Source organism: Jaculus jaculus, chromosome 3, assembly GCF_020740685.1.
Source record: "Jaculus jaculus isolate mJacJac1 chromosome 3, mJacJac1.mat.Y.cur, whole genome shotgun sequence".
Taxonomy (NCBI): domain Eukaryota; kingdom Metazoa; phylum Chordata; class Mammalia; order Rodentia; family Dipodidae; genus Jaculus; species Jaculus jaculus.
The window spans coordinates 168,082,807-168,100,360 of NC_059104.1; the positions used below are offsets into that span (position 1 = coordinate 168,082,807).

The window sequence follows — 17,554 nt, forward strand, 5'->3', positions numbered from 1 at the left end:
CGAAATATCAGAATAAGGTGAATTGCAGGTCAGCCCGGGCTAGAGTAAGGCCCTACCTCAAAAAACAAAAACAACAATAAAAAGACAAAGAAGTTGGGCTTCAGTATCGACGTAAAGCCAGATGCACTAAGTAGTGCATGTGTCTGGAGTTCATTTGCAGTGGCAGGAGGCCCTAGTGTACCAATTCTTTCTCCCTCCCTCCCTGTTCTCTCTTTCTCCATGCAAATAAATAAAACATTAGATAGATACATAGATAAATAGTGAAGATAGGTAGTTTTTTTAATTTTTTTTTTTGAGGTAGGGTTTCACTTTAGCCTGGGCTGACCTGGAATTTACTATGTAGTCTCAGGGTGGCCTCGAACTCATGGAGACCCTCCTACCTTTGTCTCCCGAGTGGTGGGATTAAAGGCATGCACCACCACACCTGGCTTAATAAAATATTTTTTAAAAAAGAAATTGGAGCTGGAGAGATGGCTTAGCGGTTAAGCACTTGCCTGTGGAGCCTAAGGACCCCGGTTCGAGGCTCGATTCCCCAAGACCCACTTAAGCCAGATGCACAAGGGGGCACACGTGTCTGGAGTTCATTTGCAGTGGCTGGAAGCTCTGGCATGCCCATTCTCTCTTTCTCTCTCTCTCTGCCTCTCTCTCTGTGTCTGTCATTCTCAAATAAATAAATAAAAGTGAACAAAAAAATTTTTTTAAAAAGAAGTTGGGCTAAAGAGCTAGAGAGATTGCTCAGTGGTTAAGGTACTTGCCCATAAAGCCTAATGACCTGAGTTTGATTCTCCAGTATCCACATGGAGCCTGATGCACCCATTTTCTCCCCTACCCCTTCTCTCTCTTGGGCATGGTGATGCATACCTTTAATCCCAGGAGGCATAGGTAAGAGAAACACTGTAAATTCAAGGCCAGCCTGAGACTATATAGCAAATTTCAGGCCAGCCTGGGCTAGAGCAACAACACCCACCTCAAAAAAAAAAAAAAAGATGGGCTAAGGACTGCATAGATGGCTGTCAGTAAGCCCCTTGCCTTGCAAGCTTGGGGACCTGAGTTTGATTTCCAGAATCCACATGAAAACGTTGGGCATGTTGATGGAAGCTTGAAATCCCAGCTCTGGAGAAGCAGAGACAGCCAAATACCCAGAGGTCACTGGCCACTCAGTGTGACCTAAATAGTGAGCGGTAGGCTAATGAGAGATGCAGTCTCAAAAAAAAAAAAAGGTTGTTGGCATTCCTGAGGAATGACACCCAATATTGTCTGTCCTCTGGCCTTTACACACATGTACACATGTGTACACAAACCTACACATGGACACAAATATATACATGCATGAAAAGTTGTCTAAAAGTGGTCCTGAAGTGGGTAGCAATGAACAGGGCCAACCAGAGAATAGGGGGTTACAGAAAAATCATGCTGTGTGAGCCAGGCTAAAAGGGACAGAAGTGTGACAGACCAAAGGAATGGATACAGATGTAGATGATGTGCATCCCTGCCTCTATGTGAGAGATGGGGGGGGGGATTCAGGTATATTTCTACATGAGAGAGAGAGAGACATAGAGGATATCCATGTATTGGAGGTAGGAAGTACCGAAGGCAGCTCAACATTAGTTTTTAAGTTTAAGATAGAATCCAGAGGTAGCCAGAGTTAACCAGGCAGGCAGTCTCAAATCTGGATCCTGGACTTTTGTTTTTCCACCACAAAGTTCACACTTCTATTAGGGTTACATTCTAGAAAAAGTTAACTGGGAGTTCTGATCCTGATGTCAGTGTGAGGTCGCTGGCATGAACATCCAGACCCGACACAGTTTATGGGAGGAAGGGCTTTATTTCAAACTTGCAGATCTAGGGAGAAGTTCCATCAGTGGCAAAAGCTGCTTCCATACAACCAAACAGAGAGAAAAAACTAAACAGCCAGCTGATGCAAAAAAAAAAAAAAAAAGCAGCAAGAACACAGTGTCAGCAAACAGCAGAGACCAGGCAGAGCTCAGATTTCTCTGTGGCCCTCAGTGACACCTCTTCTAGCCAGGCATCTGGAGACCCAAGTTAATTCTTTCTATTGTATTTTTATTATATATATATATATTGTATTTTTATTATATATATAATATATATTATATATATATTTTTTTTTATTATATATATATTATATATATATATGAATCTATGGCAGACACACATTCAAACTATCACAGATCCCTTCTTGACCCTTTCATTGTAGAGCCTTACCCTCTTAACCAATATTCCTCATATGAATCAGATTTTCTTTTTTAAATATTTTTATTTACTTATAAGCAGAGAGAGAGGGAAGAGAGACAGAGAGAAAGGGCATGCTAAGGCCTTCAGCCACTGCAAACAAATTCCAGAGGCATATACCTCTTTGTTTATCTGGTTTTACGTGGGTGCTGAGGAATCAAACCCAGGTCCTTAGGCTTTGCAGGCAAGTGCCATAACCACTGAGCAATTTCCCCAGCCCTGAATTGGGTTTTCTATGATTATTAATCATTTTTATTTTTATTTATTTGAGAGAGAGAAAGAGGCAGAGAGAAAGAGTGTATCAAGGCATTAAGCCTCTGCAAGCGAACTCCAGACACATGCGCCATCTTGTACATTGGCTTACATGGGTCCTTTGGCTTTGCAGGGATGCGCATTAACCACTAACGAAGCCATCTCTCCAGGCCTCCTATGATTATTTAGATCCAATTTGTTTACTTGAGTTTGATTTATTTTCTATGTTCAATGTATAGCCAATATTTTTCCCAGGCTGAGTTGTGTATTTCAACCTAGTCTTTGCTCTTTTTATTCTGCAGAAATGTATTTCATGTAAACATTCATGTAAATGAGCATTTCCTTTCTGACTCAAGGAACTCCTCAATACCCTCTTGCCACAGAACTATTTTCCTGTAACTTTCCCATCTTCGTCTCTGTCTCTTTTTTCCCCTTGTGATGATTGGGACTGAACCCGAGGCCTTGAGCATGCTAGGCAAGTGGTCTACCAGTAAGCTATAGTGAGCTGTCTTCATATCTGTATGCAGTTTATTTCTTGCATTTTTCCCCCTTGGCCTCAGGCAAGTCACATTTAGGAGCAGAAGGCTCCCAGTAGGATATGATTAATATGAGGAAGCTCAAGAGCTTTTGAATGACTGGCTAAGAGATAATATCTGTTTTACAGGTGAAAAAACGCATCAAGAAACAACAGAAAAAGGAAGGGAAAAGGTCATTCCCAAGATCAAAGATCAAGTAAGTATGATCTACGCCTGAACTGACTCGCCAGTCTTCTGGGAAATTACAGTCTTTCCCAGCAGTTCTCACTGTTGACACATCCCAGGCAGAGGTCTGCTCACCTGTTCACTCTCTAGCAAGCTCACTAGAGAAGTTTCCTGATAGATTAACTAAATATGAATCTGTACCTGTCTTCCTACCTGTCCCCTAATCTTCCCAACGTATTTTAGTGAGCTCTAGGCTCTATGCTAGATCCCAGTGCTGTACTGATGAATAATGTAATTAGAGGCTCATAGCAAATGGGAGGCTGGCAAGGGGTGCAAATACTATTTGACATGAGAAGTACTTGTCACTGGGACCTATGCAAAGAGCCTCCCACCCTTTGCAGAAGTCAGGGATCAGAGTATTTATAATTCCTGTATACATACCAACATCCAGGCATTTGTTCACTCTACAGTACTCTATGGAATCCGTTATGTGCCAGGAATTCATTGCTGAGTTCTGCATGCGCCGTTCTTTCCCTTGAGGAGTTTGCACTTTAACAGTTAGAGATGAGATTTACACACACCCATGGGTCCCAGGAGTGTGATCTTATCCTTCATTTGGCTCACCCATGTATTTTGGACGCTAAATGAGCTAGGTCCCGAGGGTAGAAGAGAGACAATGAATTGGATGTGTTCATAGTCCCTTTGGGAGCCTTTCCTGATTTGTAGTAATCTTATGACATAGAAAGCACTCAGGCCATGAAAGAGAAAATTAAAAAAAAAAAAAAAAAGCCGGGCATGGTGGCGCACACCTTTAATCCCAGCACCAGGGAGGGAGAGGTAGGTTGATCGCCATGAGTTCAAAGCCACCCTGAGACTCCATAGTGAATTTCAGGCCAGCCTGAGCTAGAGTGAGACCCTACCTCAAAAAACCAAATCACAAGTGTTTCCCACAAGAAAGGTTAGTGAAAGCTCTGTGGAAGGTGTGGCATCTGGGCTGGGTGTAGAAAGATGCTTTTTTTTTCTAGGCATTTTATCTATTGCCTCATTTAGTCCATACTAAAGTTCCAGCAGGCAGAATTTTTTTTAATTGATTGAGTTTTTAAATTAACATCTTCCATGATTGTAAACAATTTTCCACAGTAATGCCCTCCCCCCCAACTTTCCCCTTTGAAACTCCATTCTCCTTCATATCCCCTCCCCCTCTCAATCAGTCTCTCTTTTATGTTTATGAGACACAGAATTTTTTTGTTGTTGTTTTTCGAAGTAAGGTTTCATTCTACCTCAGGCTGACCTGGAATTCACTACGTAGTCTCAGGGCAGCCTTGAACTCATGGTGATCCTCCTACCTCTGCCTCCTGAGGGCTGGGATTGAAGATGTGCACCACCATATCAGCAAGACATAGACTTTTTTTTTCTTTTTAGTTTTTTGAGGTAGGGTCTCACTCTAGCCCAGGCTGACCTGGAATTCACTATGTAATCTCAGGGTGGCCTCGAACTCACAGCAATCTTCCTACCTGTGCCTCCCAAGTGCTGGGATTAAAGGCATGTGCCACCATGTCTGGCTAAGACACAGAATTTTTATCCTTATTTTCTATGTGGGAAAACCAAGGCTAAGAGGAAAAGTGACTTGTCCAAGGTCATTAAGACTAGTACTAGAAATTAGATCCAAATGTAAGCATTCTGTTTCCAAAATTGTTTCCCCTCTTCACTGTACTTGTAATATTTGTCACTCCCTGGAATGTAGGTTGACATTAGATGGTGAAGAGTTATAGATACGTATAGATGAGATTATGTATATACGTATGTATACATACGTGCCTTTTCTGTGGTGCTGGGTCTTGAACCTTGCAGATACTAGGCAAGTGCTCTACCCTGCTCAACATCCCCAGCCACATTTTTCTTAAATAATGTAACTTTTATTAACCCTTTGCCTTTTTGCTCCATAAATGACAAATTTGTGATTAGGGATAAATAATTACTCCTTTGAGGAATTATTCTGAAGAGAATAATACTTTGATGAAGAAAAGCCAAAGTCAGATCTACAGGCAAAACCATAGTCTCATCTCAAAGTTTATTCATACACATACATCTAAAGCAGACTGGAATTAGAAGCCTATTTCTTTAAAAAAAAATTTTTTTAATTTTTTTTAAATTTATTTATTTGAGAGCGACAGACACAGAGAGAAAGACAGATAGAGGGAGAGAGAGAGAATGGGCGCGCCAGGGCTTCCAGCCTCTGCAAACGAACTCCAGACACGTGCGCCCCCTTGTGCATCTGGCTAACGTGGGACCTGGGGAACCAAGCCTCGAACCGGTGTCCTTAGGCTTCACAGGCAAGCGCTTAACCGCTAAGCCATCTCTCCAGCCCTTAAAAAATTTTTTAGTTTCTTTTATTATTTATTTATTTGACAGAGAAAGAGGGGGGGGGGGAGAGGGAGAGAGAATGGGAGCACCGGGTCCTCTAGCCACTGCAAACGGATTCCAGATGCGTGCACCCCCTTGTGCATCTGGCTAATATGGGTCCTGGGGAATCAAACCTGGGTCCTTTGGCTTTGCCACCCTCCAGCCCAGAAGCTCATTTCTTTTGATTCCTTAGGTGGTAGGGAAATGGGCCACCCAGGATATGTGAACTCCCACCCAATACAGCTGTCCCCGGGGGATCTACTCTCTCTCCCCACAATGGAGGACCCAGATGGCAGGAAGGATGCTCATCTGTCTCCTCCTCTGCCTGCTCCTTCCTCTCAGTGATAGATGTACTTGAATCTTTCTCGTTCTATTAATAATGGCCACAGAAGAATCAATATGTCCTAGCCACGTGCCATTTACCACCTAGCTTCTTTCACAAGCATTCTCTCATTGAATTATCAAAACAGCCCTGTGAAGTAGGTACACTTACCATCAAGTTTCACAGAGGAAGAAACAGCAGCAGTGTGGTGAAATGTCGAGTGACATGAAAAGTTAAGTGTCCCAGGCCACACAGCTAGTCAGCGGTATAAATCCATGCTCCGCAGTGACTGTTTCCAGAGCTGGAGCTAGGGCGGTGGCAAGTGCTGGCATTGCCTGCGACCCACTCTGAGACATTCCCTGGTCTTCTCCCGCCCTTGTCCTGGCCCTGCTGTCACCGTCTTTTTGTTTATGATTATGATTATTATTATTATTATTAGTTATGTATACAGTGTGTATTGACTGCCATGCCACTTGCCTCTCCCTTTCACAGCCAGTCTCCTTGGAAAACTTGATTATATTCACTTTTCCTCCCCTTCTGCCCACGCTTCCATACACAAACTCAGACTTTAACAAGACCCTTCCCCAAAAACTGACTACTTCTTCCTCATGGCCTGTCTGTGGTCTTCACCTTACCTGACTTCTCTTCTTTCCTCTCCTTCCCTCTTCTCTTTTCTGTCCTCTCTCCTGCCCTCTTTCCTCTCCTCTCTTCTTCTCTCCTCTTCTCTTCTCTCCTCTCCTCTCTTTTTCTCTCCTCTCCTCTCCTCTCTTCTTCTCTCCTCTACTCTTTTCTCTCCTCTCTTCTCTTCTCCTCTTACCTGTCCTCTCCTCTCCTCTCCTCTCCTCTCCTCTCCTCTCCTCTCCTCTCCTCTCCTCTCCTCTTTCCTTGGCTCAGTTCTCTCTTCCCTTGATTTCCCTAACAGCTGCCCGTGCATTCTGGGCCCTTGAGTTCTCCTTCTCTACAGTGACTGTCGGAATCCTCCTGGGGTTGCTCCTCCTCTGCCCAAACTTAAATGCTTATTCTTTGACTTGGTCTTGTTGCTGTTTCTTTGCCTTCCTCCTTTTCCTCCCTTCCTTTTTTCTTTCTCTCTCTTTCCTGGTGTTTCCATGGGCTCTCATGGCTCACCCTATGTCACTATAGTACTTACTGCCTGCCATCCCCGATGTCATTGCACCCAGTGCCATTTTTTGGTCACACTTCCCTCTTTAACGCAAAGCTTAGGTCATGGCTCTCAGTCACCTACAGAATAGCACTGAGCTAAATGCCTTTCAGGACAGACACCATCCTTACTGCCAACTTCCTGGGTCTGGCTGTGTCTTCTCTAAGCACTATTATCTCGGTCCTGTGGCCCTTCCCATTTGGAATGCTTATCCTTCTCTCCATCAGCAAACTCAGTTTACCCCTCAAATCTGCTCAGGCCTCATTTGCACAGCATCTTCCCTAAAATGTGAGCCCCCTTTCCTCGAAGTTTGTTAAGCAAAGAAAACTTCCAGTGAGCACTTCATGCATCAAGTGCTGCCCTTCTCATTTGATCCTCTTGTTCCTCTATTAGGGTAGGATTATTGCTCCCACTTTGCAGGTAAAGAAACTGAGGCTCTGAGGGTAGGAGAACTTGCTAAGTTATGCAACAAGGAATGACAGAACCAGGATTCAAATCAGGTCTGTCTGAGCTCAAAAGAAAACTCATTTTAGTATCTCACTGATTTAGGACTGATTTGAACCAGAAGACTCAGGGCCCTGTCTCCCTCTTCATCTACATGGTCAGCCTATGTCTGAATCAGGACAGTGGCTTCTGGGGTCTAGGAGGCAGGGTGTGCCCTGTGGTCCTGGAGGGGGGGCTCATGAGTGGGAAGAGAGGGTTACAATGTGCCTTCTCATTCTGACTCCTCAATGTCCTTGCTGGCCCTCAGGGAGATGGTCTCCTCAGGGATCTACAAGATGGACGATGGAAAGCCTCAGCTGAACAACTGCTTTCCAGCCAAAAGTCTGCTTCGGAGGCCGGAGGAAGGTCAGGTGACTCCTTCCTGTGCACCCCGCTGCTCCTGCTTTGCACTGTTACCCATCCGTGCAATCCCCTCCAGCTCCCTCACGGCTGTCCCCTGCGGTGCCGCTCATTCCTGTTCCTTTCTGTCGCTGTTACCTTCTCACTGCTGGGACAAAACACCGGACCAGAAGCCATTTATGGGAGGGAAGGGCTCATTTCCGCTAACAGTTTCGAGGGGACTTTTCATCCTGGTGGGAACACCGTGGCAAGAGCAGAACGCCGGCTCACATGGTCACATATCGGCAGGGAGGAAGCAGCGAGAAGGAGCCAGCTGGCACTAGCAGAATAGCTTGGACTCTAAACTCCCAAGGTCTGCCCCCAGTGACCCACTTCCTCCAGCAGGGCCCTACCTTTGGGTGTTCCACCTCCCAAAGACCCCACAGCTTGCTCAAATTGCCACCAGCTGGGGGACCAAGTATTCAAACCACAGGAGGCTGTAGTGGACATTTTTCATTCAAATCACCATGCCTTCTACCCCTCTTCTTTCAGCCTCAGTGGGCCTTCTCCAGCCTGCATTTGGTCATAGTGTCCACCTCGTTGCTGATGCCTGTACAGGCATTGTGTCACTCACAGTGTAAGCTGCCCTTGATGTCTGCTACAATTCCTTTCCTTTTTAAAAATTTATTTATTTATTTATTTGCAAGGAGAGAGAGAGAGAGAGAGTGAATGAATGAGAATGGGCATGCCAGGGCCTCCAGCTGCTGCAAACTCCAGATGCATGTGCTACTTTGTACATCTGGCTTTATGTGGGTACTGGGGAATCAAACCCATGTTGCTAGGTTTTGCAGGCAAGTACCTTAACAACTGAGCAATCTTTCCAGCCCTCCATTTTCTTCATTTATGCTTCATTCTCCAGTGCCCTCTTTCCATGTAGTTATCTGTTTGTTTGTTTGTTTGCTTGCTTGCTTGCAAGTGGAGAGGGAGAGAGAAGAGAGAAAGGCAGGGAGGGAAGGAGAGAGAAAGCATGGTACGCCAGGGGCTCTTACCATTGCAAACGAACTCCAGATGCATGCACCACTTTGTGCCCCTGGCTTTATGTGCATACTGGGGAATCAAACCCAGGCTGTCAGGCTTTGCAGTTAGTCACCTTAACTGTTCAGCCATCTCTCTAGCCCTCATATAGCTTTTTTTTTTTTTTTTTTCAGGTTTTTCAAGGTAGGTTCTCACTGTAGCTCAGGCTGACCTGGATTCACTATGAGGTCTCAGGGTGGCCTTGAACTCACAGTGATCCTCCTACCTCTCTCTCCCAAATGCTGGGAATAAAGGTGTGCGCCACCACGTCAGGCTTCTCATGTAGCTTTTTGATTTGCCCTGAGTATTTCAACCTTTATTCCAAGCAGCAAAACTCATTCTGGTAGCAAGGTGTAGTAGCGCACACCTTTAATCCCAGCACTCGGGAGGCAGAGGTAGGAGGATCTCCAAGAGTTTGAGGCCACCCTGAGACTACATTGTGAATTCCAGGTCAGCCTGGGCCAGAGTGAGACCCTACCTTGGAAAAACAAACAAACCTCATTCTGTTCCTGAAGGCCTCCCCTTCTCCTTTTTGCAAGCAGCCATCTAATTATCCATCCCTCCATTCCCTCAGTCTGTTCTGCATCTTCTACTTGTGTCTCTTATTTGATGACTATCATATTCTTCCCAGCTTCCAAATGAAATAGCTCAGGCTCCTCTGCTACGTAGGTTTCCAAATATTTATCGAGTTACTGACTCCCCTGGAACAGGGGCTCCTCCTAGCCCTGAGTGGAGCCCTATAGATGGAGCACTAGAAATGTGAGTCAGATTCATGGTTTTGAAAAAGTGGGGTAAGGCTGGGGAGATGGCTCAGTAGTTGAAGGTGCTTATATGCAAAGTCTACCAGCCTGGGTTCAATTCCCCAGTACCCATGTAAAAAGCAAGATACACAAAGTGGCACATATATCTGGAGTTTGTTTGCAGTGGCAAAAGGTCCTGGCACACCCATACACATATGCTCTCTCTCCTCTTTTTCTGTTTGAAAATAATAATATTATTTTTATTTATTTATTTGAGAGAGAAAGACACAGGGGCAGAGAGAGAGAGAGAATGGGTGATCCAGGGCCTTCAGCCACTGCAAACGAACTCCAGACGCATACGCCACCTTGTGTATCTGGCTTACATGGGTCCTGGGGAATCGAGCCGAAGTCCTTTGGCTTTACAGGCAAACGCCTTAACTGCTGAGCCATCTCTCCAGCCTAATAACTAACATTTTAAAAGAAAGTAGGGCTAGAGAGATGGCTCAGCTGTTAAGGCACTTGCCTGTAAAACCTAACAACCCAGGCTTAACTCCCCAGTACCCACATAAAGCCAGATACACAAAGTAGTGCCTGCATCTGGAGTCCGTTTGCAGCAGCTGGAGGCTCTGGTGTGCCCATTCTCCCTGTATGTCTTCCCTCTCTCTCTGCTTGAAAATGAATAAAAAGAAAAAATGTTAAAATTAAAAGATAGGGTAGGAGAAATATACCTTGTTTATTCCAGATGTTGTGACTTATTGGCCACCCCATTAGGGTTCCCTTCTTGTCTATGGGGATATATTCTAATATCCTCAGCCAATGCCTGAAACTGTGGGTAGTAAAAACTGTATATATACTGTATCCTCCTACATATAACATATACACGAAAAGGTTTAATTCATCAACTTAGTGTTGGGACTGGGACGATGGCTTAGTGAATACAATGCTTGCTGCACAAGCATGGAGAACCTGGGTTTGGATCCGCAGCACCCATACATGCTGAGCAGGTGCAGCGGTAGCCCACCTGTAATCCCAGCACTCAGGAGGCTGAGACAGGGGGTCTCCGGGGCAAGCTGGCTAGCCAGACTAGCTGAGCAGGTGTGTTCTGGAATCAAAGTGAGAGAGCCTGTCTCAATGAATACGGTGGAAGTGATCAAGGAGGATACCTGACATCAACCTCTGACCTCCACATGAATGTGCACACACATGCACCTGCACATGACCCATACATATGAACATGATACCACATGCACACAGAAACCTAGGACTAGTATGAGATTCACTTATAAGTACTCAAACTAGCTAATCATGGAATAGAACAATTATAACAAAATACTGCAATGACATTGTTTGAAATTTATTCTTTGTTTCTTGAATCTTCTACTTTTAGGCCACAGGTGAGTACCAGCAACTAAAATTGCAGGAAGTAAAAGCTTGAATTGAATACTAGAATACTATTATGTTCTCCCCATGTTTTTATGGTACTAGGGATCAAACCAAGGGCCTTGCCTGTGATAGACAAGGGCTCACCACTGAGCTTCATGCTTGGTCCTGTTTTCTTCCCTTTTCTAGAATGGTTTCATTTTTTCAAATAGGGACCAGACCTGGAGGATTTAAACCAACTTGTTTCAATCCTCCATGGGTGTGATCAAGCTCTGGCTCTTCCTTTCCTTTTTCCTTCCTTCCGTCCTTCCTTTCTCTTCCCTCCCTCTTGTAGCTCATTTCCTCTTCCCCTTTCCCCATCCTTTCCTCCTTTCATCCCCTGCATATGGCTGGATATAAAACTAAATCTAGCCGGGCGTGGTGGCGCACATCTTTAATCCCAGCACTCGGGAGGCAGAGGTAGGAGGATCACCGTATATCCGAGGCCACCCTGAAACTACACAGGGAATTCCAGGTCAGCCTGAGCTAAAGTAAGACCCTACCTCAAAAAACCAAAAATAAATAAATAAATAAATCTAGACCCATTTATATACGTGTATACTTACTGACAACAATGACACCTCAGTAGTGAAAATTGTTGCCTAGAGTTGGTTTCTAAATACCACTCTCCAGTGAAAGGAAATCCAGGTGTGGGGGCGCACACCTTTAATCCCAGCCCTTGGGAGGCAGAAGTAGGAGGATCGCTGTGAGTTCGACTACATAGTGAATTCCATCCAGGTCAGCCTGGGCTAGAGCAAGACCCTACCTCGAAAAAAAGTTTTTTTTTCAAAAAAAAATCCAGTGAAAGGAGTAAAGACTCCCAGAGAAATAGATGTTTGAAGGGCTGGACAGGAAAAAAAAACAAAACAAAACATAAGTCAAGCTGAGAACATCTGGTGGTACCAAGGAGAAGGTTGAAAGGACACAGGAGCCAACAAGCAGAGCCAAAGTTGGGACGATCAGAAATAAATAATGGTAGAAGTGGATTGCAGAGCATGTCATAAATATTCATGAGTGCATGCTGATAGAAATAAATACTTGAGTCAGTGAAGAAGTGAAGACAAAGGGATAGCTCTTCCTTGTGGTCGAATCCCATTAAGGGATGCAGGAGGAACGAGGGGAATATGCAATCACTATTCAAATACCACACTAACAGTTTTCACTAGTATAAACTACCTGTAGATACTGTGTCAGTGTTCTTCAAAGAAACAGAACTAATAGAAGATAGAAAAAAGCTTCCCCCAGGAATTGACTCATATGATTTTGGAGGCTGAGGAAATTCCCTAAGAGTCGATGTGAAGTCTGTCTGGTGGGTTTTTGTTTATTTGTTTTGTTTTGTTTTGTTTTAGAGCGTGGTGAGTATTGAACCTAGGTCTTTGCACAAGCTAGAAAAGTGCCCTATCACTGATCTATCAAGCCCCAGCTGAACATTGTACTATTAAAGCAAGATTTCTTTTGCTTTTCAGGTCTTTAAGCTGATAGAGGGAGGGTCACACACCTCATCAAGAATAAGCTTCTCATGAACATCAACTTATGGCAGATATTAACCACAACTACATAAATACCAACCCAGCCACATAGTGTTTCAACACCTGCATAATATAATCTAGCAAAGCTGACATGCAGCCGTGTCATGTGCTAAAAACTGGGTAAGCATAGGATGAGAGAGAAGACATTTGACTAGTCCCTTAGCATCTTATTAACTATGAATGGAAAGATAGTAACCTCTCAGTAGTAAGACAAAACAGACCCACTTTACATTTTATAACTTTATTTGTTATTTATTGGCTAGCAGAGAGAGACAAAAAGAAATAGAAATGGGCACACCAGGGCCTCTTGCCACTGCAACCAAACTGCAGGGGCATGTGCCACTCTGTGCATCTGGCTTTATGTGGGGAATCAAACACCGGCCATCAGGCCTTGCAAACAAGCACCCTTAACCGCTGAGCCATCTCTCCAACCCCAGCCTCCTCTTTAGATGAGTGACCAGAAGCTAATGGGCAGCGTGATGGTATACTCCTGAAATCCTCACACTCAGGAGGCTGAGGTAGGAGGACGGAAGCAGGACGATTGTGAGTTTGAGGGCAGCCTGAGCTGCATAGTGAGGCTTTGTCCCCCACCTCAAATTGTCAGCACCGGACATGAGGCATAATGAAGTCATAAATTCCCTGGAATGATGTGCAGAGAAATGGGCGGCTTTGCTTCTGCGATGGCTTTGTCAAGTGCAGAGCCTCCATCTCGTCATGAGGAAGCCTAGACAAGTTCACACTGAGAGTATGTTACAAAATGACCAGCCAGTGCCCTTCACAAGAGGCAGCGTTTGTTGTGAGCACTCTTCTCTGGGAGAAGACGAGAGCCTGCTCCCCCCCACCCCCAGGCCAGAAGCAACCACATTGAAAGGTCTTCCCAGGCCATGACGGATAACAGCCTCCCCATAGCTGGATGGATGGACCTCCGTTCCCTTGTGCATCCATCCTTTATGTCCTCCCCTTGATGTCCCAAGCGTCAGCGCACACGGCTGGCACGGGTGGCTCAGCTCCCAGGTGAGGGTCTGATGGCGTCCCCACCCCGCTCCTTCTACGGGGAACGTCAACAGGCTCAATCTGGAGAGTCCTATGCTGGTAACAGCTGCTTCTGATAAAGAGGGAAACAGTCAGTTTTTTTTTTTTCTGAGAGGATCACGTCTCACAATGAGCTTACACAAGACAAGGACGGAAGAACTGTCACTCACTCTGGAGCATATAGCTGAGTGTGATGTGAGATCCCAGATGGGATCCTGGGACATTAGTGAAGAAACTGGCAGATTTCAGAAAGGGGCTGAGATCAGTAACTGCTATTGTACCAGTGCTAATTGTGTGCTTTCAATAATTGGGTCGTGGTTATGTAAGATGGGAACATTAGGAAAGCTGGCAAAGGTTGCGTGGCAATTTGTACTATTTTTGCAACTTTTCTGGAAGTCTAAAAATATCTCAAAATGAAAAGTTATAAAGGAAAAAAAAATCCTCTCGCTCTCACTGCTAAAAGCCTGCACCATGCCATCTGGTTTTCAGGACCTTTTGTGGTTTGACTCTCCTGACCCGGCCAGCCTCACCTCTCACTGATCTCCTGATAAGCTTTGCCTCTTTCCTCTTGGCCACGTTAAGGGTTTTCACACCAACTCAGACTGGTGTCCCAGGAGTCAGGGCTATGAGGGAAGAGGGCCAAATAGTAAGAAAGTCCATGTCCCACTGGGGGGCAGCCTTGGAGGGTGGGGTACCAGGCTAGCAGGCTCTGTGTGGGAATAGGAAATGGCTCACGGCAGACACAGGGCCAGAACTCCATGCAAGAAGCAGGACGGGCAGCTGTGGTGAGGTGAGTGGACCAAATCCCCAAGGTAGACCAGAGGCAGATCCAGGGATCCAGCAACCCTCACCTAGTGAACTCCTTTCCACTGTCCAGATCCACCTCATGCCGGCAGCCTCTTCTCTGGGCTTCCATAGCACCTCACATACCATTGAACTTTTTTGGGTCGGGGAGTCTGTCTTATTCATCCCCACAGCCCAAGCTCCAAGCATAAAGTAGATGCTCACAAAAAAATTGGAGAGGATGATTAGGTGGGCGGGAGCCACGGCGCAGAGTTCACTAAGTCATTCACTGGGCGGCAGTCCCAGCGTGGTGAGCTCTGGGCAGGCGGGACCTGTGAGCACCAAGGTCAAAAGAGTTAAAGCCCCTGCTTTTTTAAAAAAAATTTTTTTTAATTTATTTATTCATTTGACAGAGAAAGAGAAAGAGAGAGAGAGAATGAATGGGTGCACCAGGGCCTCCAGCCACTGCAAAGGAACTCCAGACGCATGCGCCCCCTTGTGCAGCTGGCTAACGTGGGTCCTGGGGAATCGAACCTGGGTCCCTTGGCTTTGCAGGCCAACGCCACAACCGCTAAGCCATCCCTTCAGCCCAAAGCCCCTGCTTTTGTAGAGCTTCCATTCTAGAGGGCCAGTAGACAACAAGTCAGTGAATAATAAAACAATTACAGACTGTAGTCAATGTCACAGGTAGATAGGTTGCTGGTGCAAAAGAGGGCAGATTCCAGAGTGTTGTCCTGTTTAAAGTGGCATGACTAGCTGTCATCTGCCACTGCTAGTGCCACTCCTTCCTCCTCCTCCTCCTCCTCCTCTTCCTTTTCCTCCCTCTTTATCCTTCTTCTTCTTCTTTTTTTTTTTTTTTTTTTGAACCAGGGTCTCATGTAGTTGCTTCACAGTCACTGTGCAGCTGAGGCTCACTTTGCATTTCTGATCCTCCTGCCTCTACCTCCCAAGTGCTGGGATCCCAGGCATGTACCTCCATGCCAGGTTTTATGTAGGACTGGAGGGTGAACCCATGCTAGGCAAGCACTGTGCAAACAGAGCTCCATACTATGTCGTCTCAGGGTGGCCTCAAACTCATAGCGATCCTCCTACCTCTGCCTTCCAAGTGCTGGGATTAAAGGTGTGTGGCACCATGCCCAGCTTTTAATTTGTTTTAATTTAATTAATTTATTTATTTGAGAGAGAGAGAAAGAGGCAGAGAGAGAGAATGGGCGCACCAGGGCCTCGGGCCACTGCAAATGAACTCCAGATGCATGCACCCCCTTGTGCATCTGGCTTACATGGGTCCTGGAAAATCGAACCAGGATCCTTTGGCTTTGCAGGCAGACATCTTAACCGCTAAACCATCTCTCCAGCCGTATTTTCTAATTCTTTTTACAATGAGCAAGTATTATTGCTGTTGTGTTTGAATGTGAATGATCCTATTACTTTTGTATCCTGAGTGCCTAATGCAACCTTTTCCCCTGTAATGAGGAATGTCTGGGAAGGGTATCCCATGAAGTTTCTTGTAGTTCACACATAGGCTTTACGGTTGGCACCTGAAAGAGCAAGGCACTTGACTGTGGGCATCAGGGAATATATCCAAGAATAGGAAATGCTTGACTTTGAGTCTTAAAAGAACTTTCAAGTTAGGAAAGAAACACGTCAAGAAAGGAATCAGCCAGACGTGATGACGCACGCCTTTAATCCCAGCACTTGGGAGGCAGAGGTAGGAGGATCACCATGAGTTCAAGGCCACCCTGAGACTACCTAGTGAATTCCAGGTCAGCCTGGACTATAGTGAGACCGTACCTCAGAAAATAAAAACAAAAACAAAAAAAAAAAAAGGAATCAGTCAAGCCATCCCACCTCTCTCAGCCTAGGGTTTTCACCTATAAGATGGGGACAGTGAAGGTGTCTTTCACTGGAAGTCATTTGAATGAGATATGTGCTCAGATTACCCCTTCCCCTCCCCCGCCCCCCGCAGCAGCGCGTGTCTGGTGGGTTCGTCAGTAATCAGGAGCGACTTTAAGTTTCAGTGTCACAGATAAATACCGCATGTCTGCACTTGTAGCTTTGAAGATGTTTGCCCCTTCTCACTGTTCTGGTCTTCCCAGCAGGCCGGGGACACTGGTTAGTGGCTCGGAAAAGCCACATGAAGAAGCAGCCCAAGGGTGTGGCTAAGGCACCCGCTGAATTTCAGGGAGGCTCAAAAAGGGTTTCTTTTGAGACTGGGGTGAAGAAAACGTCTTGGCAAGAAAAACAAGTGGTCATTCCCGGACTCGTTCTGGATCGTGCCTTTCTGGTGAGAGGAGCAGCCAGCGGCATCAGCTAGGGGAAGGTGGGGAGGAACAAGGACTGCCCTGCTGTGCTCTGGTCCAGACTCGGGGCAAGGAGTCACCCTTCCCCAGTCAACTACCTGCAGCCACTCCAAGCTATGAGAGCGATGGTAGCAAATTGAGTCCAGGTGGATGAGGAAGGGACTCAGAACTTTCTTCAACACACGTAAAGCCTTCACTTCCCTCGTGAGATCGGTGCATTACTATTATCCTTATTATATTGATGCCACTGGGAAGATGGGAGAAATGAGTCCCTAAGAGGTCATTTGTCTTGGTAAAGGCCCCACAGCCAGTGAATGAGCCCTGGTCTATTGATGCTAAAACCTGTCCCTTTACATTATGTGAAATAAAAAAAAAAATCTTTTAAAAATGTTTTATTTATTTGTTTGCAAGGCGAAAGAGAGAGAGAGAGAATATGAATGAATGAATATGGGTGCTCCAGGGCCTCTTCCATTGCAAACGAGCTCCAGATGCATGCACCCCTTTGTTCATCTGGCTTTACATGGGTCCTGGGGAATTGAACCTGGGTCATTAGGCATTGCAGGCAAGCGCCTTAACCACTGAGCCATCTCTCCAGTCCTTTAAAAAGAAAATCTTGCGTGAGGAATGGAGAGATGGTTCAGTGGTTAAGGCGCTTGCCTGCAAAGCCAAGAACCTAGGTTCAATTCCCCAGGACCCATGTAAGCTAGATGCACAAGGTGGCACATTCGTTATAGTCTGCTTACAGTGGTTGGATGCCCTGGTGCA

At 45.6% G+C, this 17,554-nt stretch overlaps 1 protein-coding gene across 1 annotated transcript in view; it reads left to right on the forward strand.

Annotated features, from left to right (window-relative positions):
- Positions 1 to 17,554, forward strand: part of Xrra1 (X-ray radiation resistance associated 1) — a 79,498-nt gene that overhangs the window by 2,198 nt on the left and 59,746 nt on the right. The window contains exons 2-4 of the mRNA XM_045145880.1: positions 3,170 to 3,237; positions 7,842 to 7,939; positions 16,589 to 16,773. Coding sequence (XP_045001815.1) covers positions 7,846 to 7,939; positions 16,589 to 16,773 — 279 coding nt within the window. The 5' untranslated portion in view covers positions 3,170 to 3,237; positions 7,842 to 7,845. The remainder of the gene's footprint in view (positions 1 to 3,169; positions 3,238 to 7,841; positions 7,940 to 16,588; positions 16,774 to 17,554) is intronic.